The 26527-nt window shown below is 36.2% G+C and overlaps 1 protein-coding gene across 1 annotated transcript in view; it reads right to left on the bottom strand.

Moving 5' to 3' along the window:
- TDRD7 (tudor domain containing 7) overlaps positions 1–23400 on the bottom strand; it is a 66735-nt gene extending 43335 nt beyond the window's left edge. The window contains exons 1-5 of the mRNA XM_065879135.1: positions 23194–23400; positions 20716–20857; positions 18656–18869; positions 5797–5870; positions 3085–3302 (exon numbers count right to left, since the gene is read on the bottom strand). Of these exons, the coding sequence (XP_065735207.1) occupies positions 3085–3302; positions 5797–5870; positions 18656–18869; positions 20716–20857; positions 23194–23400 (855 nt within the window). The remainder of the gene's footprint in view (positions 1–3084; positions 3303–5796; positions 5871–18655; positions 18870–20715; positions 20858–23193) is intronic.
- Between the last annotated feature and the right edge of the window lie 3127 nt (positions 23401–26527).

Here is a 26527-nt window from a genome sequence, read left to right as displayed (position 1 = left end):
TAAGTTCCGTAAGGGCAAGGTCCAGGTCTGTCTTGTTTACTGTTATTCTTAGCACCCAGATCAGTGGGTGGCTCACAGAAGCATTTTATCAATACTAGCCAAATACAACAATTAAGGAGAACATTATTAATAAGGCCACCACTTTAGAACAGCCAAGAGACGTTGCTATCCTTCTCCTAGGACTCAATGGCAATTCTTAGATGCCAGTATCCTTCGTCAAGAGTACTGGTCAAGCCTGCCATCTTGGGCTCTTTGCCTTTTGAAGACAGCTTCTGCACAAGTTCCATTTCCCTCGAAAGTTGCCTAGGAACACTATGGAACTGGGTCACCATTGTTAATATGATTTTATATTCTCTTTAGCTTTCAAAACTCTCAGTCCACATTTTGTTGTCAGAGAGATCCAAAAGGTTAAGAACAACAGATTCAAAGCATCCTTCTGCCTGCATCAAAATACCATCTAACAACCTTGTAAAGTGACTTATAGCATATAGCTGATTAAACCTTCATGAAGGTAAAATTTCAGAGCTTTTATTTGGTCCCTTGAGCTGATGCTACCCATCCTATATTAAAATGGAAATCCTGCAAGTGATTATCTCTGGGAGGTAGGATGATGGTGATTTTTATTTCATTTATAACTTTAGTTTTCAATATTTTTATATGGGACATTTTACATGACTGAGGGGAGAAAGCACTTTTTTTTTTTTTAAATAAAGAAGTACACTGCACTCAGATTTCTTCTTCAGTTACACAACAACATGGAGATACACATTACTAAGTCGTTCTTACCTTAAATTTCTGCACTGTGTTCTAACCTGTCTGACCCTGTTTGCAGTAGAATCAGCCCTGGGCATGCTATCAGTGTTCCTGCTTTTCAGCAAGATGAAAAGCAAGAAGTCAGAAGAAAGGGAAATTAACCATGGTGTAACTGTTTAAAACTGCCTAAAAATAAACATGGTGTAACAGTTTGAAACTGTTTACCAGTAGGCTGTTAAAAAAAAAAATCAGAGCTATTTAAAAAAGTTTTGAAAAATATCAACAGATGTCATTAAAAAACTGGCAGTTTTTATCATCCTAGACACAATGCTTCACTAAGTAAATTCTCATACCTGACAACTGATAGTGACTGCATCTAAACAGTCCTACTCAAAATTGAGAGAAACAGCATGGAGATAAGAAAGATATATTACATTTCTGCTTCACATTCCACCCTCACTGCCTGGACAGAAAATAATCATGCAACATAGATGCATTTGAGCAACCAAAAAATTAAAAATCAGTCATTTGAGCACCTGAAATTTAGTAGGAAACCACCCATTTTAGATAAAGTTTTAACATCAAAGAGATAGGTACTCTCTCTCCTGCAGTCCTAGCAAGAGAAATTTTGAGGCTTTGCAGATATGCAGAGTAGCGAGGATGAAAATTTCCCCCCAAAAGTCATAAATTAAGCTACACAAATACTAGTAATTATCATGCAGTGTAAAACAAAGTGACCAGAAACATAATACATTAAGAAGAATCTGTGAATTTAATTTAAAATTCTTTTGCTCTAAAGATAATTTCTTTATCGAAGCTTAATAGTGGGTTTTATGTATTTATTTACAATAAAAGGGCTTAAAGTTCATTGAAGACATAAGTTCATGAATGTCTATGGATTTAAAAAATAAAAGAACCATATGTATTCCAAAAAGGAGCTCCAGGCCCTGAACCTTCAAATCAAGCAGCCTGGTGAAACCTCAAAAGTCCCCTTCAAGATTATGGAAACCTAAGGGGGTCAACCCTCAAATGCTGCTAAACCTGCATCCAGTGAGAATATTCTTTTCAGAAAGGAGTCAAAATGGAATGAATTGAATAGCAACCTTAGGAATTCCCACTACAAGAATAAACCCCATATTCAACATAAATCAGGGATAACGTTCTCATGATCATTCTTGACTTTATAGGTAGGGGAACAGCCATAATTCCAGAGTTTGACATTTCTTCTTGTTTTCCCACTTCACACTGTATGTATATTCATCAGCACATCATATTGCCCTAAGGTGGTCTCAGCCCCTAAAGCAGTGCATGGTACCTGCAGGTGCAGAGTAAATGATGTAAGAACAAATAAGACAGATAGATGGATGGATGGATGACTCTTGACTGGAAAGCCCATGGGACTGGAGTGGGTGTCAGTGCCCTGGAGGAAGAAGTGGTTATAAAAATACATGCTGTCTTTAGGCCAGGTGCTTATAAGAGAGAGGCCCACACTCTGCCCAACAGGGTTGGGGGCCAAAATATATATTAAGTTAAAGAAATGAAAGCCCTCTACCAAGCAATAATTGTCATGCATATTCAATTCTATAAGCTTAGAAGCACCAAGTAACCGCTAATTTAAAAGTTATTTTGTTGAATATATTCTATGTAAATAAAAACATTAAGAAACATCTAAAAATTAGTTATTTTGTTTTAAGAATCTAGTTGTCTCTATCTCTGGATGAACTAAAAGATTTCTAATAAACTACTCTGAGCCATCGTTTTATTATAATAGATTCTCAAATAGGAAGAGGCATGGAAATAGATGTCAGCTCACTTTTCAATATTTTTCTCCAAAGAAATTTGTGAATAGTTTAAATCTGAACCCTGTATTAATTTTTTTAGATGTATTGTATAAATAATTAGCCAAAATAACTAAAATTTGTTCAGCTGAATGTCTTTAAAAATGCTCAGGAACAAGAATATAAAATTTGAGGCTAACAAAAAACGTTCTATTACCAGTTAAGTTCAAGTTATTAAAATTACAAAGCCATCAGTATCTATTGGTAACAGCTCAATACAAAATGGTATCTATATTATCACATATTAAATGCATTTAAAAATAACTTAAAATCTATAAAAACAGCAATTACAACACACACAGACCTCAGCCGTGACATATTTCTCCTATAAATAAGAACCAGTATGTGTTAATCTTAGTCATAAAGATTAATGAAGCAATATTATGTAAAGAGCTTCGTGCTCCCCAAATAAAAGGTGATATTACTAACAACTCAAAATCTGAAAGTGGGGCAGGGAGGAGGCATCAGGAGGGAGGAATAAGAAGAAACGTACCGTGCAAATATGAGGCCAGTGTTCAAATTGTTGTAAAATTCCTTGATTAAGTTCTTCTTTATATAATTCTTTGTAAAAATGTGGAAGCTTAGATATCCAAATGCCATTGTTATGCTTGTTTAGTATTTCCTTTATGCGGTTTTGAACCTCATCCATTTTATAAGTGTAAGAGGCAGGAGGCGTGACATTTGGTTTTTCAACAGCCTGATTTAAATTATCTTTAAATTAAAAAATATGATAGAATTAACCAGAATGCTTAACATTTTAGATTATCCCCATTACCTAGTATTTGTGTCTTCAGGCTTTGTTATACTTCAGGCTTGTGGGGGTTAAGGGACTTTCAAAGAGAGCAGGATTAGGAGAGCAGGACCATGACAATTTCATTCTAAGTTTTAACCCTGAAATAACCAGGAAGGTCAACAGCCACTCAGAGAGGGAACCTAGCCCCTTTATTTTCCAAGGATACGTCATAGTTTAATTTAAACTCATAAAGAATAATGAACTTTATTATTTAACCAATCATTTTCTGATTGCAACTAAGAAAGGTTAAATATTAGACAATAATGGTGTATATGTAATGATAAATTTAAAGCTATATTTTACAAAGCCTAAGGATAATGCCATAATAGTAAGATCAAAGAACATTTTATAAAAAATAAATAATTGTCCAGGTTTTTTTTTTTTTTTTTTTTGCAGTATGCGGGCCTCTCACTGTTGTGGCCTCTCCCGCTGCGGAGCACAGGCTCCAGACACGCAGGCTCAGCGGCCATGGCTCATGGGCCTAGCCGCTCCACGGCATGTGGGATCTTCCTGGACCGGGGCACGAACCCGTGTCCCCTGCGTTGGCAGGTGGACTCTCAACCACTGAGCCACCAGGGAAGCCCAATTTTTCCCTTTATTAATGAGAAAAAATAATTTAGCAATAAATGAAAGTTCAAAAATTGATCCACCTGTAATAATCATCCTAGCCTCAGTTTATAAACATAAATAAAAGGTTTGGTGCTCATAAATAACTATTAACGATTTGTTTTTATTTCTCCAATCCAAATCATTCATTTTTCATAAGCGAATATTTATAAAGTTTTGGCTAGCTCTCTTACATTTATTTTTATTTAAAACTTAGAATGCCTGAGTTAACATCCTAAGGCAATAAAGAAATTTAAGTGTCCCCAATAGCTGATATTTCTGGTATTTTAAGAACTATGAAATTCATTCCAAACCTTTTCTAAATTTCACTGGGATACAGATCAGAATATTTTAAAAATTACCATCTATATGCAAAATATGTTCATATTTTAATCATATAGCATTTCTGCTGGGATTCAACAATTTTTATTTTATTTTATTTTTTAAACTGGCTGGTGGAGACACATAGGCTGGTTTGGGGATGCTGGCCTTTGAAGATGCCAGGAAGCCAAAGGGAGAGCTGTTCCTTGAGTATGGCTGGATGCTGACTCTCCTTTACCCACCATAGGGCACGAGACCTGCCCTTGCTGAGACTTAGTTTGGCTCAGCCAACAGAAGGGTCCAGGATGTCCACATACATTTCCTATTAAAGGCACAGTTAATTTATAAAGTTCTTCCCAAATAATGATATATAAAAGAACCAGGAAGAAAGAAAAGATAAGTTTCTTGGAACTGGCCAGTCCCTCCCTTAAAGAGAGAGTGTCAGCAGCTGACATATAGTTGGAGGCTTTGCAAATGCACCTGCTCTGTGGGGCCACTGAAGTCAGCTAAGCTTCTGTACCTTTTGTTAAACAAATCAAGGAAGTAATTTAGGCTGCCAGCAGGTAGGAGAGGTTATGTATAAGTGTGTGTAAATCAGCTGCTGGGTGAATCATAATCGTCCTGAAACAAGTCCTCCTGGTTCTGCAGAAAAAGCTTATTCTAATGTAAAGGATATACAGCCTCTAAAGGGTATATGACTTTACTGAGTAGTCATTTTTCAGAAAATGCATATGTAAAAGTAATTGATATAAACAAAAATCAAATTGTTCAATTAATTTCCATGAGAAATACTGGAGATACATTCCTTTGGAAAAAAATGATTTCAACTCAGTAAGAATCACACTTAAAGCAGCAAATCATTTAAAACCACATTTAAATTTCATGCAGCAAAATTTCTGAAAATACTGTATCCCTTGGGTGGGTCTAACAGCAGGGAATTTACACTTTGGTTGGAGGAGACAAGATGAGTGTGTGCACTTCTAATCTTCAGATTCTTCAACTTTATTATGTCTTCTATTGATTTCTTAACAGCCCTTTTGGATTTTATATATTTATATTCCTATTTAGATGCTTAGTGGCCAATGCACATAGTTTAGGGCCCCAGAGTTTACCTGGTAGAGTATCTGGAACTATTTTATGAGTTGAAGTCCCCTATTTATGTGCTTTAAATCTTACTCTCTAATGTGTAAGAGAGTGACAAGGGACACAAATATCTCTGTAGGTAACACGTGGAAGTGAAACAGAATAGGTCTAGTGTGAGGAAGGCCTCAAGTCAGAATAATAATGATATCCTTGGAGGTATTACTTTCTCTTTAGATCACTTCAATTCATAACTTAAAGAAATCAAAAAAGAGGGGAGGAGAGATGTATTCCAAGTGGGAGAAGGTGAGAACAAATGTAAAAGCCACCATTAGATATTTCTGGGGGGGCTCTGAGGCTCCAGAAACCATAATGTATTACGAAAATAATGTTTAGAAAACATACCACTCATTTCCTTAATACAGGTTCTTGAGAGATGCATCTGAAAAGGTGGCGAAAGGGATGCCTTTGGGCTAAACCTAAGGTATAAAAAAAAAGGTAAGTTAAAATTCAATTAACTACTTAGGAAAGAAATGTAGATTTCCCACCTCATACCCTCACCAAAAAAATTTTTATGTAAATTGTGCTGGATATATGTAGAAAAATTTTCTAAATATGCGGACAAAGAAATACCCACCACCACCACCCACAAAGTGAAATAATTTGTATTCATGTCTGTCTCCCTCACTAGACCCCAAGTGTCTTAATTACTTGTGTTTCTTGTGCCTAGGGCAGTGCTTGGTACATGCAAGGGAGAGCGAATGCTGTAAGAATGAATAGGATGATTGAAAGAATCAAAGAGTACATCTTGCCCAGCGGCGGGTACGGGACTAGTGGTGATAGTGACAGTACACTTATTTCGCAATTTTTCAATAGAATGGAATACTCTAAAAATTAGATCAATTCTTTGAAATGAAGCACATCTCCTCAAAATATTTTAATTCTAAAAGAAATTATTAGATTGTAGGCTACCAGCAAAAGCTTACTTAGTATACAATGCTCTGCAATTGTAAGAGCATCACACTTGTGTATTAATGCATCTGGGTAATGACAGAAGATGCCAAAAACATATCCAGCTCCTACTTCTGCAGAACTGGCAGGGAACCAGCAATCCTTTCCCTTGCACCAGAGCCCTAAAAATGTAAACTGGAATCTTCCCCTGCTTTGAGTCAGCTGTGAGGGCTCTAGCAGAAAGCAGAGGGATATAAGCGAAGAGTGAAAGTACAGCAAGGATACAGCAGAGACTGCTATCATGCAAACATTGGTAGGCCTAATGCACAGGAAAGAAAACTGTCAACACAGCAAAAGAAAGATGTTCAAGGAAAACCACAGGGACATGTGAAAACAAACTTAATAAGATAATAGAGGTCCAACCAGTTTTATAACAGTAAGTATAAAAGACTTATTATTTTGTTTCTTAAAAGAAATACTTAGACTGTCCCCCCACAAAAATACCTCCCAACTCAAACATATGCCACTTATTAGAGACACATTATTATCCCACAAATATTTATTTAAGGACCTACTATTACATGCCAGGCATTGTGTCAGAGGGTAATGATCAATGACTAAACAAGAGGAAGGTACCATTATTCTCACGGACTACACGTATAGTTGAGAAAAGTGACTGTAGCAAGCGGCTAGCAGATGGCCCCCAGTGATTCTCCCCTCTGGTATCCACAACCTTGTGTAATCCCCTCCCTTTGAGTAACTCGCTTCTAATCAATAGGATACTTCAAGGTTGAGGGGATTATACATAACTAGATTACAGAAGATTCTAATTTCCACTTTGCTAGCATAATCTGTCTCTTGCTGGTTTCAATGAGGCAAATAGCCATGTTAGGAAGGGCTATATGGCAAGAAATTGAAGGTGGTCTTTGGCCAATAGCCAGACGGAACTAAGGGACAACTCAAAAGGGACGGATTGTACTAACAACCACACGAGTGAGCCTGGAAGGGGATTCCTGCTCAGCTGACCCAGCCATGGCCGATACCTTGATTGCAACCTCATGAGAAACTTTGAAGCAGAGGATCTAGCTGAGTGGTTCTGAGATTCCTAACTCACAGAAGCTACAGGATAATAAGTATGTGCTGTAAACTGCTAAATTCGTGATAACCTGTTACACAACAGATAATGAACTGACAGAATTTGTATGTAAGAACAAAGTCTACTAAGTGCTATAATAGGGGCAGTAGGTGTTAACAAAAGCACATGACAAAAGCAACCAACTAAATTAGGAGGCAGAGAGAGGAGCAAGTAAAAAGTAAAGGTTATTAACACTTATTATAAAGTTATAATAATCTGAGTAGTTTGGCACTGCTAAAGAATAGACAGGTAATCAGTGATTCCAAATGGAAAGCCCAGAAACTGAGTCATATATTTATAACAATTTAGTATTGATAGAGATAGTGTTTCAAACCAGCAGGGAAAGAAAGGATTATGTCATAATTGATATTAGGACATCTGGCTAACAGGATTCCTACTCTCATGCTATACAACAAAATTAATTCTGGATGAATTAAAGGTTTAAATGCAAAAACTGAAACCATAAAAATTCTAAAAGAAAACAGAAGACATACTACATAATATGGGGGTAGAAATGCTTCTCTAAGCACAACACCTGTAGGCAGAAGCCATAAAGGTAGAGATTAATAGATGTAAATAGAAAATTTTAAAGTTTTTGTATACCAAAAATACCATAATTAAACAAACTTGCCAACATTGGTAAAATTGCCAACATATTACAGGACAAAAGGCTCAACATCTTTAATTTATAAATCATTTTTACCAATTAGAAAGAAAAAGCAACAAAAGACAAAAACCTGTAATTTACAAAAGATCTATAAATGGGCTAATAAACATATGAAAAAATGTAACTTCCTTAAGAATCAAAATCAAAGAAATAGAAATTAAAACATATGTACATTTTTTCACCTTTTAGAGTAGCAAATAAAACACTGATGCCCAATGTTGGCAAGTGCACAAGCAAACTATCACTCCCATATGCTTCTAGAAGAATCTAACTGGTATAATCTGTTTAGAGCACAAATCAGTAAAGCCTTAGTGTGTATACCCTCTTACCCAGAGAGTCTATTTCTACCAATTTATTCTAAGGAACTAGTTGTGAATATATGCAAGGATCATTCTACAAATATGTTCATTGTAGTATTGCTTACAATAGTGAAAATCATTTATATTCAACAATGAGTGACTGGACAATGGACTAGCCTGACACTAAAAATGATAACAGAGATGTGTACTTAATGATATGGAAAATGTTCACAATATATTGCCTTTTAAAACAGGTTATAAAATAGTAATATACATCATGACCCAATATGTATTTTTTAAAACTTATATAAATAAATAATGTAGAAAGTTAATTTTTAATGGTTACATTTATGTCCAGATTAGAGGTGACTTTTTTCTTCCTTTTACTTTCTTCTACTTTGCAAATTGTCTATACCATACACATTAGTACTTTTGTAATCAGAAGAAAGCAATAAATGTATTTTAGAAAATGCTTCCTGTAAATATTTAGTACATGACTTTTAAACCTACAAGATCTCAGAAACCTACATTCATTTACTTTAACTTAATACTTGAAAGATGCCTTTTCAATCATGGTTCCCATTGGCTAATGCCAGACAGTCCTTTATTCATATCCAAAGTCCATGATCTTACTCACTACAATATACATACAGCAATTTCTTCTCTCATTCTAGGCCTAATGGAACCCTGGTCTTCAGTGCCATACTCATCTATGTGTTATGCATAAATACATTAAAAAACCAAATTTTAATAATCTCATCATTTTAACAAAATACAACGGTCATGAATTTTATTTTTTTAGAAATAAACATTTCCCAGAGAAACCATAAATCAATCGTACATCCTCACTTTTGGCCCCTCTTTCTATTTTACTGTAGACACATGGTAAACTTAGATTGATACCTACAATATTAGAGAATATCAGTTATACTATTTTTCTAGAACCTTCCAGTTTGTTAACCAGCAGGCATGAGTTCTTAACCAGAGTTTTTGAGAATGGGCTTCTGGGGCCCATGTATTCCCTGCATTAGTATACAAAGATGCATGTATATGTGCACAAATTAATTTTTCTGGGAAGATAATTTATAGCTTTCATTAGTGACTCTAAAGATTTGGTGACTCTAAAAAGTTTAAGCTCATAATAACTTATACTACTTAATATTACTGCCTAATATTTCATAAGTTTAGAAATAAAATCTTTTGCTATTGCTCTATTTTGGTAAGAGCAACTTCTTTGGTTTTATAATTAGAAAGGCAGCCCATAACCTCTGCCACCAGATGGTATTTAGATTTCTCTTTAAATGTATCTTTCAATTTGTATTATGCTCTTTAAAAAAAGATTTGATGAAGATGTTTTACAACATCTTTAATAGTGTATAATTAAAATAGTCTGAAATATAATCCATACAAAGTCAGACAGATGAAGACAAATAGGTATGTAGTTCTAGAAATCATTGTACAATAATGTACAAGACATTCAACTATATGGAATTCAAAATTCTTATGGAGAAAGGCAAAAGACAAAAGCATATACTATATTAATTCTCAAAACTAAAACCATATAAAAAGATTTTGCTATCAATTTTTAACCTTTTATTGTGAAATATTTATAAATTCATGGGAATTTGCAAAAAATGTACATAGAAGTCCCATGTACCCTTCACCCAGTTTCCCCCAAGGGTAACATCTTGCATAGTACAATATCAAAACCAGGCAACTGACATTGGTATAATCCAGAACTTATTCAAATTCCACCAGTTTTAAACATACACATGTGTGTGTATAGTTCTGTGCAATTTTACTACACATATAGGTCCATGTAACCACCACTACAATCAATATCCAGAACTATCCCATGACTACAAGGGTCCCTCTTTCTACCCCTTTATTGCCACACCCTTCCCCCTTCCCCAACCCCGACTCTTGGCAACTACTTCTCTGTTCTCTGTCTCTATAATTTTGTCATTTCAAGAATGTTATATAAATAGAATCACATAGTATGTAACTTTTTGAGATTAGCTTCTTTCACTCAGCATAATTCCCTTGAGATCCACTGATGTTGCATGTGTCAATAGTTCATTCCTTTTTACTGCTGAGAGGTATTCTGTAGTGTGGATGTATTCAGTTTGCTGAAACTTTCAACTACTGAAGGATATCTGGGTTTTTGCCAGTTTTGGCCTATTATGAATAAATTTACTATGGACACTTGTGTACAGGTTTTTGTGTGAATCTAAGTTTTCATTTCTCTGGGATAAATGTATAGGAGTGGAATTCCTGGGTCATATAGTGGTATCATGTTTTATTTTTTTAAAAGGAAACTCCCCAACTATTTTCTATTGTGGTTGTACAATTTTATATTCCCAACAGCAACGTATGAGTGATCCATTTTCTCTGTATCCTTGCCAGATTCAGTATTATCACTATTTTTTAAATTGAAGTATATTTAACTTACAATATTATATTAGTTTCAGGTGCACAGCATGGTGATTTGGTATTTTTGCAGATTATACTCCATTATAAGTTATTATAAGATAATGGCTAATAAGATAATTCCCTGTGCTATACAGTAAATCCTTGTTGCTTATCTATTTTACACATAATAGTTTGTTAATCCCATGCCCCTAATTTGTCCCTCCCCCTCCTCTCTCCCCTTGGGTAACCACAAGTTTGTTTTCTATATCTTTGACTTTGAGCCTGTTTCTCTTTTGCTGATATATTCACGTGTAGTATGTTTTAGATCCCACATATAAATGTGATATTATATAGTACCTGTCTTTGACTTATTTCACTAAGCATAATATTCTCTAGGTCCATCCACATTGCTGTAAATAGCAGAATTTCATTCTTTTTTATGGCTGAGTAATACTTCATTGTATATATATACCATATCATCTTTATCCATTCATCTGTTGGTGGGCACTTGGGTTGCTTCTGTGTCTTGACTATTGTAAATAGTGCTGCTATGAACACTGGGGTGCATGTATCTTTTCAGATTAGTGTTTTTGTTTTTTTTCTGGACATATGCCCAGGAGAGGAGTTGCTGGGTCATATGGTAATTCTATTTTTAGTTTTTTAAGGAATCTCCATACTGTTTTCTATAGTGGCTACACCAATTTACATTCCCACCAACAGTGTACAAGGGTTCCCTTTTCTCCACGTCCTCTCCAACACTGGTTATGTGCTGACTTTTTGACGATAGCCACTCTGACAGGTGTGAGATGGTACATCATTGTAGCTTTGATTTGCATTTCCCTCATGCTTAGTGATGCTGAGCTTTTCATGTGCCTGGGGTCAACTGCATATCCTCTTTGGAAAAATGTCTATTCAGGTCTTCTGTTCACTTTTTTGATTGGGGTGTTTGTTTTTTTGATATTGAACTGTATGAGCTGTTTATATACTTTGGATATTAACCGCTTGTTGGTCACATCATTTGCAAATATTTTCTCCCATTGTGTAGGTTGTCTTTTTGTTTCGTTGCTGTGCAAAAGCTTTTAAGTTTAATTAGGTCCCATTTAAAAATTTTTGCTTTTATTTCTTTTGCCTTAGGAGACAAATCCAAACAAATATTGCTACAATTTATGTCAAAGAGTATTCTGCCTATGTTCTTCTAGGACTTTTAAGGTTTCAGTTCTTACATTTAGTTCTTTAAACCATTTTTAGTTTACTTTTGTATATAGTGTGAGAGAATGTTTTAGTATCTTGTTTTACATGTAGCTGTCCAGTTTTCCCAGCACTAACTTGTTAGAGAGACTGTCTTTTCTCCATTGTATATTCTTGCCTCCTTTGTCAACAATTGACCACAGGTGCATGGATTTATTTCTGGGCTCTCTATTCTGTTCCATTGATCTATGTGTCTGTTTTTGTGCCCATACCATGCTGTTTCTATTACTGTAGCTTTGTAGTATTGTCTGAAGTCTGGGAGGGTTATACTCCAGGTTTGTTCTTTTTTCTCAAGGTTGTTTCAGCAATTCGGGGTCTTCTGTTGTTCTATATGAATTTTAGGATTATTCTAGTTCTGTGAAAAATGTCCTGGCTATTTTGATAGGGACTGTATGAAATCTGTAGATTGCTCTGGGTAGTATGGCCAGTTTAACAGTATTAATTCTTCCAATCCAAGAGCATGGGATATCCTTCCTTCTTTGTATCATCTTCAATTTCCTTCATCAATGTTTTATAGTTTTCAGAGTATAGGTTTTTCACCTCCTTAGCAAAGTTTATTCCTAGGTATTTTATTCTTTTTTATATCATTTTAAATGTGACTGCTTTCTTACTCTCTCTTTGATATTTCATTATTAGTGTATAGAAACACAACAGATTTCTGTATATTAATTTCATATCCTGCAACCTTACTAAATTCATTTATTAGCTCTAATAGTTTTGGGGTGGAGACTTTAGGGATTTCTATTTAAAGTATCATGTTGTCGTCAAGTAAAGACAGTTTTACCTCTTTCCTTCCAATTTGGATACCTTTTATTTCTTTTTCTTCTCTGACTGCTGGTGGCTAGGACTTCCAATATTATGTTAAATAGAAGTGGCATGAGTGGGCATCCTTGTCTTGTTCTTGAATTTAGTGGGAAGGTTTTCACCACTGAGTATGACTTTGGCTGTGGGTTTGTCATAAATGGCCTTTATTATGTTGAGATATATTCCCTCTATACCCACTTTGATGAGAATTTTTATCATGAATGGATATGGAATTTTGTCAAATGTTTTTTCTGTGTCTCTTGAGATGATCATGTGATTCTGATCCTTCCTTTTGTTAATGTGGTATATCACACTGATTGATTTACAAATGTTGAACCATCCCTGTGACTCTGGAATAAATCCAAACTTGATCATGGTGTATGACCCATTTTATATATTGTCAGATTTGGTTTGATAATATTTTGTTGAGGATTTTTGCATCTATATTCATCAAAGATATTGGTCTGTAATTTTCTATCTCTATAGTATCTCTGTCTGGTTTTGGTATCAAGATAATGGTAGCCCCATGGAATGAATGTGGGAGTGTTCCCTCTTCAGTTTTTTGGAATAGTTTGAGAAGGATAGGTATTAGTTCTTCTTATATGTTTGGTAGAATCCCCCTGTGAAGCCATCCAGCCCTGAACTTTGTTTGCTTAGAGTTTTTCTATTACAAATTCAATTTCACTTCTAGTGGCCAGTCTGTTTAAATTGTCTGTATGTTCTTATTTCAGCCTTGGCAGGCTGTATGTTTTTAGAAATTTGTCCATTTCATTGGCATATAACTGTTCATAGTATTCTCTTATGATTTTTTTTTAATATCTCTGTGGTATCAGTTGTTATTTCTCCTCTTTCACTTATTTGAGTCCTCTCTTTTTTTCTTTTTTTGCGGTATGCAGGCCTCTCACTGCCGTGGCCTCTCCCGCTGTGGAGCACAGGCTCCAGACACTAAGGCCCAGTGGCCATGGCTCACAGGCCTAGCCACTCCATGACACGTGGGATCCTCCCGGACCGGGGCACGAACCCGCATCCCCTGCATCAGCAGGCGGACTCTCAACCACTGCGCCACCAGGAAAGCCCTCCCTTTTCTTCTTGGTAAGCCTGGCTAAAGGTTTATCAATTTTTTAATCTTTTTTAAAAAACAGCTCTTGGTCTCATTGATCTTTTCTATTGTTTTTATGATCTCTTACTTATTTCTTCTCTGAGCTTTATCATTTCATTTTTTCTGCTGACTTTGGGCTTTGTTCTTTTTCTAATTCTTTTAGGTGGTAGGTTAGGTTGTTTGAGATTTTTTTCTTGTTTCTTGAAGAAGGACTGTGTTGCTATAAACTTCCCTCTCAGCGCTGCATTTGATGCATCCCAACTTTGGAAAGTTCTATTTCCATTTTCATTTGTCTTTTGAGGTATTCTCTGATTTCCTCTTTTTTTAAAACTTTTTAAATTTATTTATTTGTTTATTTTTGGCTGCATTGGGTCTTCATTGCTGTGCGCAGGCTTTCTCTGGCTGTGGCAAGCGGGGGCTACTCTTCATTGTGGGATGCGGGTTTCTCATTGAGGTGTCTTCTCTTGTTGTGGAGCACAGGCTATAGGTGTGTGGGCTTCAGCTGTTGTGGCACGTGGGCTCAGCAGTTGTGGGTTGTGGGCTCTAGAGCACAGGCTCAGTAGTTGTGATGCACAGGCTTAACTGCTTCACAGCATGTGGGATCTTACCGGACCAGGGCTTGAACCCATGTCCCCTGAATTGGCAGGCAGATTCTTAACCACTGTGCCACCAGGGAAGCCCTCTGATTTCCTCTTTGATTTCATCATTGACCAAGGTTTTTTAGCAGCATGTTCTTTAGTCTCCACATGTTTCTTCTTTTCCCATTTTTCTTTCCATAGTTGATTTTTAGTTTCATACCATTGTGGTCAGAAAAAAAATGCTTGATATAATTTCTTCCTCTTAAATTGTTGAGGCTTGTTTTGTGGCCTAGTATGTGATCTGTCCTGGACAATGTTCCATGTGCACTTGAAAAGAATGTGTATTCTGCTGTTTCTGGATTTAATGTCCTATAGATAGCTATTAAGTCCAATTGGTCTGTTGTGTTGTTTAAGACCACTGTTACCTATTGATTTTCTGTCTGGATGATCTGTCCATTGATGCCAGTGGGTGTTAAGGTCCCCTACTATTATTGTATCATTATTTTTTATTTTAGCCATTCTGATAGGTGTGTTGTGGTGATACGTCAATGCAGTTTTTTAAAAAAATATTTATTTATTTATTTGGCTGTACCGGGTCTTAGCTGTGGCACACAGGATCTTTGTTGCTGTCTGTGGGAACTTCGTTGCAGCATGTGGGATCTAGTTCCCTGACCAGGGATTGAACCCGGGCCCCCTGCACTGGGAGCACGGAGTCGTAGCCAATGGACCACCAGGGAAGTCCCTGTCAATATAGGGTTTTCTTTGGTTTTTTTTTTGCTTTTTTTTCTGTCAATGTAGTTTTAATTTACATTTCCCTAATAGCTAATGAAGTTGAACATATTTTCATGTGTTTTTACATTTAAAGTAATTACTGTTTTGTTAGGGCTTATGTCTGCACTTTATTATTTGTTTTCTATTTGTTCCCTGTTTCTCATTCTTCTATTTATCTTTTCTTGCATTCTTGTGGGTTAAACATTTTTGAAAATTCCATTCTGATTTACTTATAATTTTTTTTAGTATATCACTTTGTATAGTTTTCTTATTGGTTGCTTATGCATTTCAATACACATATAACATCACATTCTACTCATCTCAATGTTTTGCCACTTCAAGTGTAAAAACCTTACTTTCATCTAGGTCTCCTTGCCCTCCCTACTTTACAAATACAATTACTTTAAGTTTTTCTCTACATATGCTAGCACCTCATCAGATGGTGTTATAATTTTTACTTCAAACTAATATGATTTAAGAAACTCATGAGAAGAAGGATAATCCATTTATTTACACTTGTTTTTACCCATTTTGCTCTTTCCTTTCTGAAGTTCCAAGCCATTTTATATAACATCTTTTCTGTTGAGAGAACTTCCTTTAGTCACTCTTTAAGAGTAAGTCAGCTAATGACAAATTCTCTTAGTTTTCTTTCATCTGAGAATGTTTTTATTTCCCTTTCAGTCCTGAATTATACTTTTGCTGGATACAGAATTTGTGGTTGATAGGTTTTTTCCTTTCAGCACTAAAAATGTGCCATTTCCTTCCTTCATGATTCCTCCATGACTGTGAATGAGAAATCCACTGTCATTAAAACTGGTATTCCCCTATGGGTGATGTGTCATTTCTCTCTGGTTGTTTACAAGATTTTTTCTTTGTCTTTAGTTTTCAGAAGTTTCATTATGATGTGCCATGGTGTGGGATTCTTTGGATTCATCCTGTCTGGGATTTCCTAAGCTTCTTGAACCTGTAGGTTTATGTCCTTAGGCAAATTTGAGAAGTTTTCAGCCATTATGCCTTCAAATACTCCTTCAGTCCCATTCTTTGTTTTGAGGCTCTGATAATACAAATATTAGATCTTTTCTTATTTTCTCCACAGGTCCCTAAGGCTCTGCTAGATGTTTTTTCCCCCCATAGGCCCCTCAGGTTCAGCTAGTTATTTTGTTTTGTTTAAGTCTATTTACTCTGTTGTCCAGATTGGGTAATTTCTATTGTTCTATCTTCAGGTTCACTAATTCTGTGCTCTATCATATTCATTCTGTTATTGAGCTCATACACTGCATTTTTATTTTGGTTGTTTCATTTGGTTCTTTTTTGTATGTTCTCTTTCTTTGGTGAATTTTCTATTTTTTCATTTTTTTCAAAAGTATTTGCAATTGCAAACTGAAGCATTTTTACAACAGCTGCTTTAAAATCGTTGTCAGATAATTCCAACATCTGATTCATCATAATGTTCATGTCTGTTGGTTATCTTTTCTCAATCAAGTTGTCATTTTCCTGCCTCTTAGTATAAAGATTGACTTTTTTTATTGTAACCTGGACATTTGGACATATGTTAAGATGAATGTCCTATTTTATTTTATTTTATTTTACATCTTTATTGGAGCATAACTGCTTCACAGTGGTGTGTCAGTTTCTGCCCTACAACAAAGTGAATCAGTTACGAATGTCCTATTTTAGCAGACAGTTACTCCGTTTAGGTTTATCATATACCTCCTGGCCCACTTTTGTAGGCTGTGGTTCCAATAATAATTTAGTTTTCAGGGCCCTCATGGTGCTATTCTGATCTGGTACAGCAGAATACACTTCCCTGGGCCCCTGCTGCTGGGGAGGAGGGCTGGGAGCACACTAGGCAGCAGGTCAGAGAGCACCACCTTGGGCCTACTCTGTGGGCTGCTTGGTGCTGGCAAGGCCCCCACTCAATCACTGCTAGTGCTACCTGCAGGGATGGAAGGCACTTACCTGGGCCATGCAGTGGCACTAGGTGAGAAGGAGGAGACACCAGGCCATGGGGTGGAGAATGCTCCTCTGGGACCACAATCCAGGATGCCTGGTTTTGCTGTCATTTTATAGATTCAATTCAAAATCTTGAAATTTAGGCCCACAACCAGAGAAGACAATGGTACCTCAGTCACATACTGGACATAACTAGTGCTTTGGGTCAAGATCCAAATTTTAATTATGTATTTTCTAGACCTTATCAAAAATTATAATAACTAACCATAAACACCATTAAATATATACCATTATGAAAAATATTTAAGGGTTACTTTATAAAAAATACCAAAATATAAAAAACTAGTACCCTTTTACCTAACTTAACAAAATTAATTATTTCTAAATAGTCTAGTGAAGGGGGAGTGCTTGGGGGGAAGGGGACTATCTTTTATACAAAATGGAAGTCTTGAACACTGATTTAAATGAACATGATACAATAAAATTTGTTTTGCAGAGGTACAAACAGGATGGAAGAACGTGATACTGATTCATCAGGAGATGGCAAGCTTTTCCTGTGAAGGGTCTAACAGTACATATTTTAGGCTTTGCTGGCCATACTGTCTCTGCACAACTCTGTAGTTGGGTAAAAGCAACCACAGACAATATATAAATAAAGGAATGTGGCTGTGTTCCAATAAAACTTTATTTACAAAAACAGGCAATGGTCCATAAGTTGTAGTTTGCTCACCTGAGTTACCTCATAAAACCATAAAATTTACAGCCAGAAAGGAACTTTGAGATCACCCAGTTAACATTTTCATTAGTCAAATGAAGATACCACAGCCCCAAAAGATGAAATAATTTCACTTATTTCACCTGGCTAGTGAATGGCAGCATTCAAACTAAAACTTTAAAGTTGTGTTATTACTTCCAGTTCAGTATTCTGATGCATGGATGTATAATGCTACTGTATAATTAAGGGTATAATTATTGGAACACAGCAGAGTGTACAAATCAATCAGATTTTATTTAAAACTTACAAAATTAATTGTAAGAAAGGTTTTCAGAAAAAGTAAGTTATGCTGAAATAGCATCTTAGATCAATTTGTGAGAGCTTTTAAAATAATTTTTACAAAGAGAGATTACCAATAACGCACAACAAATACAAAATGGAGATATTCAGAGAATGACATTTAGGCAGCCAGGAAAGTGGACTAACTAGTAACGATGCATTTCTTTACTAACATGTGAACTTGTATTACACAAAACAGAAAGTACTTCCTTCTTACCCTGAACACACATGTTTAATATTTATTATCCTAGGTTCACCAAACTTCTCCTTTTAGTCAGACAAAGCACAAATACCTGTTGTTGGTAGACATGGTCACATGCCTCTGCACTGGAACATCTTTGAATACTTCATTTCCAATAGTTGTATGTAATGTGTAAGGTGGCATTTCAGCAACAGATTTAACTCCAAGAGAGTTTCCTTTGTCTCTTAACAGTGTTGGATTAGGTTTTTTGCTGATAGAAAAATCTGAAGAAAATCCTGGTTGTCTGAGGGTTGCTTTTGGTTTTCCTACAAAGTCAGGCATACATAACGGAATCGATTAGCTTCCCAAAACCACGGTTTCATTATGTCACTCCCCTGTCCAGATGTTTTCTGTCGGTCTCTATTCTTGGAACAGTTTGTAAGAATATGAGGAGGTGTCACACCAGTCAGAATGACCATCAACAAAAATCTACAAACAATAAATGCTGGAGAGAATGTGGAGAAAAGGGAACCCTCTTGCACTGTTGGTGGGAATGTAAATTGATACAGCCACTATGGAGAACAGTATGGAGGTTCCTTAAAAAACTAAAAATAGAACTACCATACGACCCAGAAATCCCACTACTGGGAATATACCCTGAGAAAACCATAATTCAAAAAGAGTCATGTACCACAATGTTCATTGCAGCTCTATTTACAGTAGCCAGGACATGGAAGCAACCTAAGTGTCCATTAACAGATGAATGGATAAAGAAGATGTGGCACATATATACAATGGAATATTACTCATTCATAAAAAGAAACAAAATTGAGTTATTTGTAGTGAGGTGGATGGACCTAGAGACTGTCATACAGAGTGAAGTAAGTCAGAAAGAGAAAAACAAATACAGTATGCTAACACATATATATGGAATCTAAAAAAAAATGGTCGTGAAGAACCTAGGGGCAGGACGGGAATAAAGACACAGACATAGAGAATGGACTTGAGGACACGGGGAGGGGGAAGGGTAAACTGGGACGAAGTGAGAGAGTGGCATGGACATATATACACTACCAAATGTAAAACAGATAGCTAGTGGGAAGTAGCCGCATAGCACAGGGAGATCAGCTCGGTGCTTTGTGACCACCTAGAGGGGTGGGGTAGGGAAGATGGGAGGGAGACACAAGAGGGAGGAGATAAGGGGATATATGTATATGTATAGCTGATTCACTTTGTTATACAGCAGAAACTAACATACCATTGTAAAGCAATTATACTCCAATAAACATGTTAAAAAAATAAATAAATAAATATTTAAAAAAAATAAAGAATATGAGGAGATGGTCACTAGAGGGTCGGTCAGCAGGGGATGAGTAGATTGGTGTGTATTTAGCAGATGAGGTTCTTCAGAACGTGGCTTCATCTGCTAGGCTAGCCCATTACCTTCCCTCTACTCACCAAGTAACGTGGTGGCAGTCACCTCACATTCTTACAAATGCAGCACACTCAGCCATTATCTCAGTCCTCCCATCTCTTCTCCATCAATTTAAATTCTTCCAACTGTTAGAGGTCTGGGTTCAAGTCTCCCCTTTGCCATGAAGCCCTCCACTGCCATTCTCACAATGATTGCTCCTTTGTCTAAAATGCTCCTTGTGGCATTTAGGCATCAACTCCTTTCTACCATCATTGAACTATTTCTTGAGAATTTAGTTTTAGAAATGATTTATAAGCTCCTTGAGATAAATGATCAGTAAACACAGGCTGAGTTGCCTATAATACCTTTATGTACTATATAATTCACGTTTTTCTGAAAATAGAGCATTTATAGTAAAAGACATGATTTCCTAAATAAGACATTAACTTAGAGGTTCTTGGTTCATCCAACATTCTAGATGAGCCTTTCCCCCAAAATAAAGAGTAAAACCACACTTTGCCATAATAAGTTTAATTAAAATCTATGCTGAGTTATTTCACACTGTATAATTACTTTACTTAATAAGTCATGCTTATCATGTTCACTTAATTTCAAATGGAAATACTAGCTTCAGGACTTCTCCCTTGACATATGAATATTAACAAATAAAGGTGTTTATCATGAATACAAGCAATATTTCCATCTGACAGTATACTCATAGACAGGCTTTAAAATTTTAGCATGTGAAAAGATCTTACCTTCTAGAAAAAATGGCATGGTTTTCTTTACTCTCATCTGACAATTAACTTGCCGACCAGTTTTCCTTTTAGAACTCCTCTGACGAGCTACAAGCTGAGCAATTCTTGCAGTTTCTGTGCAGGCCACGGCATAGCAGGTAATCTAATTATGAGAGGCAAGGCAAGAGGAGAAACATTTCTCAGATTCACTGGTACCTAAAGGCTGATTTTTCAAAGTGCATCTTTGTGTGTTTATATGTCCCAAATCAAGCTGTATGCAAATATTCATGTCTCTCTCTCTTCGATAATGTTAGAGCTAAATTATATTTTCTGCAAGAGAAATCAAGCATAGTCCGGCACACTGAATAATCTCTCCTCAAATTGAAACTTTCACTTATTCCTTAAACAGGTATTTATTAAGCATCTAAAATGTGCTAGGTACTGTAGGATTAACAAATGAACCAAACGAAACCTGTGATTTGCATATATTATCTCATATAATTTGTGAGATATATTTTATTCCCATTTTACGCATGGGAAAACAGAGGCTCAGGAAAGTTAAGCAAACTTCTCAAGCCACACAGCTAGGCTATCTCTCTGAATTCAAAGCACACACTTGTAACTGCTATTTGTATTTAGTGGTCTCCCAAAGACCACTAAATCCTAGTCTTGCACTGCAATGGATTAGCTGGGTGACTTGGGGCAAACCAGTTTACTTCTAAAATCTTAGTATTATCAGCTGTAAAACAGGGAAGAGCTTAGATCTGGGGTTTTCAAACTGTTCAATGGAGCCACAGAATTTCATGGAGGTGCCTCAGGGCTGTGAGGGCAAGACAGGGTAAGCAGAGGCCTGGACCCTCTGGCACCTACTTAAAATACAGTAGTTCAGTTTTTTATCTTTAAAAAAAAAATGGTGGGATATATAGGATATTTGAAAAAGGATTTGAAAAAAGAATGTAGACTGTTGATATCAGACTATCTCTAGAGAAACATCTAGTGTTAAAGTCTTTGATTCTAAGTTGAAATCTAGAACAGGAAAGCAGTGAGGCTTTACACCACAAGCCAAAACATGTTCCTATTCTTTGGCCCAGTATTTCCATTCCTGAAAATGTAAGAATATATTTCAAAAGAAGAAAAAGTTACATACCCAAATATGTACATTAGGGGTTATTTTAATAGTCAAAACCTGGAAACATTAAAAATATCCAAAATAGGAGAATAAAGAGTTGAGTGAATTATAGCATAGTAAGTATATGAAGCATTACTAAATTATTAATTAATTCATTCAGATATCTGATCATTTATACATTCAACACATATTTATTAAACACCTACTGTTAGGGGTAAAAAAAAAAATCCCTTATCCTCAAGAAACTTATGAAGGAAAGAGAGACAAAGAGACTAAACAGAAAACATTATGTCATGTGTAATACTGGATGTATTACAAGGGGCCAAGCAGACAGAAAGGAGGGCTTAAATCTGTCTGGGAGAACCACGGTCACTGAAGAAAGTTTTATTATTAATATAATATTTAATTAGTTTATACCTTCTCATTATATAAAATTTGTTACAGATTACGTGAACCTCTGACCACTCTCCCAATCCTGGGCTCCTTTTCTCCTCTATCCACTGCCTCCCTACCCACCCCCCTCCCAAGAGGACAACTATTATAATTTTTGGTGAGAAATACTCCAGACCTGTTCTACATATTTACATATATAGAAATGTACCCTGAAAAAGGTACTGATTGTGGGGATGGGTGCCTTTCTGTCTTGGATGGTGGTTTGTCCATATCTTTCATACTGTACATTAGGCAGAAACCAAGAAGTGAAACTTTTGGGTCACAGAGTATATGCAGTAAAAAATTCACTTGCTACCACCTAATCGCCCATGTTATATATAAAATATTCTTTAAGAGAAACTAAAGGATTTAAAATTGTAGAATAACATGATCACTGTTACTAAAGTGTGAAGGTGAGGAACAGGCTAGGGACTAAAGACAGGGATAACAGTAGGGAGGACTGTGTAATAACCAAAAGTGATGATCAATCAATTAGAGGCTGAACTAGGACCCAGACAGTAGGAATAGATAGGAGTCAGGTCAAATGATGAGAATTTTAAAGTGTCTACTAGATTCCGTAATCAGGAAGTCATTAGTGACCTAGGCAAAAACAGCTGTAGCAGGTCTATAATGAGTGGGTATGACATTTAGGCAGTTAAGGTCTCCAGTACATTTAGTTTGGACAGTGAGACTGGGTAAAGTTTAACTTGAAAATTTTTAATTTAATATGGTTAAAACCTTATTTTTACAACAGAAAGAATTTGAGGGTAAAACAAAAGACATGAGAATCTTGGCTGTGCTGTGGATGCTGTTCTATCACTACCAATCTTGGCTAGTGCTTTTCACTTTGACTTCTACCCTAATTATGAGATTGGAAGTGCGAGACAGGCAATTAAGAATTGGTTTAACTCTTCTGAAACACACAATTACCTTCTTACCTCTCCAGATCTACTAGTCTCTATCCTGACAACTGCTGGCACACTTCTCAGATAGGCTTCTAGCGTAGGATAACCAAATTGCTTGAAGGGGATCCAGTCTCCAGTTAAGGATCTGTACTCTCCTTGGAGCCGGGGTAATGCTATTCCGCTCTTATGAGACTGTAGAACAGCTCGTAGCATTTTTGAAACCAGATCTGCTTCCAGCATCTTCACCTATAAGAACACAGTGGAAGGTTACTATAATGATGCATTAGTCTGTGAATTCAAATATATTTTCAGAGTTTACACTTGTTTGAGTATTTCATAAATTGCTATTGAATACTTTCTGTGCTATTACAATACAGGGAAATAACTGCTATGGTAGAGAAAAGCATGGAATACTATGAGAACATTAGGGAAGTCAGGAAGGCACAAAGACTAGCCCGGGGAGGGACAATATCAGGGAATGTTTCCCAAATGGGAGGAGGCCTGATGGAGTCCTGAAGGACAAGATGCAATCGGCCAGGCAAGGAAGCAAAGGGTGTGTGTGGGCGGTGGTGGGGGATGGGAAGAGGTATCAGCCCCAAGTAGAGGGAACGGAAAATTCAAAAGGCACAGCGGTGAGAGAGAAGCACATGGCTGGTTCTGAGAACCCCAGGCAGTTAAGTGGCTGGACATGAATGAACAAAGGCTCTAAGCTGAGGACTGAAAGATGGGGATGGGAGAGGTGAGAAGAGGCAGACCCAGAAGAGACTACTGGATATGCTAAGATGTTTGCATTTTTGCCAAAGTAATGTGAGACCTTGGAGGGATTTTAAATAGCAGAATAAAATGATCAGCTCTGCATTTTAAGAAGATCACTCCTCAGTAGCAGGGAAAATAAACTAGAAGGAGAAAGATAAATGAGTTGTAAGAACTGAAGATATGGAAGATCTGAAAACAGGGCCTTGAGAAAAAACAAAAAATCAGTATCAGAGGTAATTAGGAAGTAGAATCAACAGGAACTGATTAACTGGTTTGAATTATGAGAGAGGCCCCAGATTTCTAGCTAGAAGTGTGGTGGATAGTAATGGCCCACACTTAGGTGGGGTAGAGGCAGGTTCGCAAGAGAGGAAGGGAGTGAAATCGTTCTGGACATATGGAGGTTGGGATGCTCTTAGGGCAGCCACGTAGTTATATTCATTAGGAACTTAGGTTAGAAATCTGAACTGCTTATAGATTTGTTAGTCTTCAGCATATATGTGGTATCTGGTGTCCAGGGAGTTAAAAATAAGGTTAAGGATGGACTGCTATGGAAGGCTGTCATTTAAGAGATGTGCAGAGGAACAAGAACCTAAAAAGGCTAAGAAAAAGGGACCAGAGAGATAGAAGTAGAAAAGGCAAAGTCACAGTGTCATACAAACAAAAAGAGGAAAAAGCCAAAAAGAATGGCATATTCAAAAATGTCATATGCAATAACAGACAGGTCAAGTGAGAGAAAAAAGAAAAGTAACTAATAAATTTAGGTACCAAAGAAATCCATGAGGACCTTGGCTAAGGATTTTCATTGATCAGTAACAGGCATTTTTCTAGATTAATCACTCATATTTTCTTTGGACTAATGGTAAAGAGAATGAAGATAAATTCAGAGAAGGACATCCAAGCAGCCACGAAAAGTAGATTTAGCCTTTCATTACAGGAAGGAGAAAGGCAAGCCATGGACAACTTGCTAATTTTTCCTTCAACAGTGCTATCCGATAGAACTTTCTTCCCTGGTGATCCAGTGGCTAAGACTCCGCACTCCCAATGCAAGGAGGCTGGGTTCAATCCCTGGTCAGGGAACTAGATTCCACATGCCTCAACTAAGAGTTCTCACGCTGCAACTAAAGATCCTGCATGATGCAACGAAGATCCTGCATGTGGCGATGAAGATCCTGCATGCGGCAACTAAGACCCAGTGCATCCAAATAAATAAATATTTTAAAAAAGAACTTTCTGTGATTATAGAAATATTTTATATCTGTGCAGTCCAACATGGTAGCCACTAGCCACATGTGGCTACTGAGCACTTGAAATGTGGCATGACTAAGGAACTGAAATTTTAATTTAAATTAAATAGGGCAGGTGGATACTATATTGGACTTCACAGAATTCTAGACAATCTTGCTCTTTCTCTGGTTTAGAAACATAAAGGAAGAACAGCATACAGTTTTAGCAATTTCCTCATTTGTCCATTTAAAAAAGGAGACAAAATAGCTCATTTGCAGGTGCTCTTGATTATAAATATAATACTCAAAAGATGGCAAAGTTTAAATGGTAAATAACCTAAGTATGCATTATGTACTTGGCTCTACTAAACATTAACTCTTCAAATTGTCACCACTAGCACCAATGGCATTTAATTAATACTATTAATTAAACAATAAATTAATTAAATAGTAAATAATCTAGGAAAGTCCTATACTAGGTCTATATTCTCACTCTCTCTATAGACAGAAAGACATACACACACATATATGTATATATACACATATATTTATATTAAAATATATGTTTATATTTATATTAAAATCTTCATTTACGTATAATTTACATAAAATAAAATACTTATGTGTAGTGTTTATTGAGTTTTGAAAGCACATATATACTATGTAATCATCACCACAATCAAGATCTAGACATCACCAAAAATGTGGGGTGTACAATATATGTAAAAGTAAAATGTACAACCACAACAGCACAAAGAATGAGTGAAAGGAGCTGGAAGTATACTATTGGAAGGTTCTTACACTATACATACAGTAATATAATATTATTTCAAAGAGGAATGCAATAAAGAGATATGTTGTAAAACTTATGACAGACACTAAAATTTTTTAAGAGGTGTAACTAATAAGCCAGTAGTAGTACAGGTAAAACAAAATAGAAACTCAATAAAAAACTAGGTAGAAGTAAAAAAAAAAGTAGGATAAAAGAGAAAACAGAAACGAAAAGAACAGAAAAGGCAAACAGAAAACATCTAGCAAAATGATAGATTTAAAGTCAACCATACCAGCAGAAGCAAGAAGAACTACAATCCTGCAGCCTGTGGAACAAAAACCATATTCACAGAAAGATAGACAAGATGAAAAGGCAGAGGGCTATGTACCAGATGAAGGAACAAGATAAAACCCCAGAAAAACAACTAAATGAAGTGGAGATAGGAAACCTTCCAGAAAAAGAACTCAGAATGATGATAGTGAAGATGATCCAGGACCTCAGAAAAAGAATGGAGGCAAAGATCTAGAAGATGCAAGAAATGTTTAACAAAGATCTAGAAGAATTAAAGAACAAACAAACAGAGATGAACAATACAATAACTGAAATGAAAAATACA

This window comes from Phocoena phocoena, chromosome 6 (genome assembly GCF_963924675.1).
Source record: "Phocoena phocoena chromosome 6, mPhoPho1.1, whole genome shotgun sequence".
NCBI classification, from domain to species: Eukaryota; Metazoa; Chordata; class Mammalia; order Artiodactyla; family Phocoenidae; genus Phocoena; species Phocoena phocoena.
The sequence above is the reverse complement of the archived record's forward strand: the minus strand, read 5'-3'. Positions and strand labels throughout refer to the sequence as shown.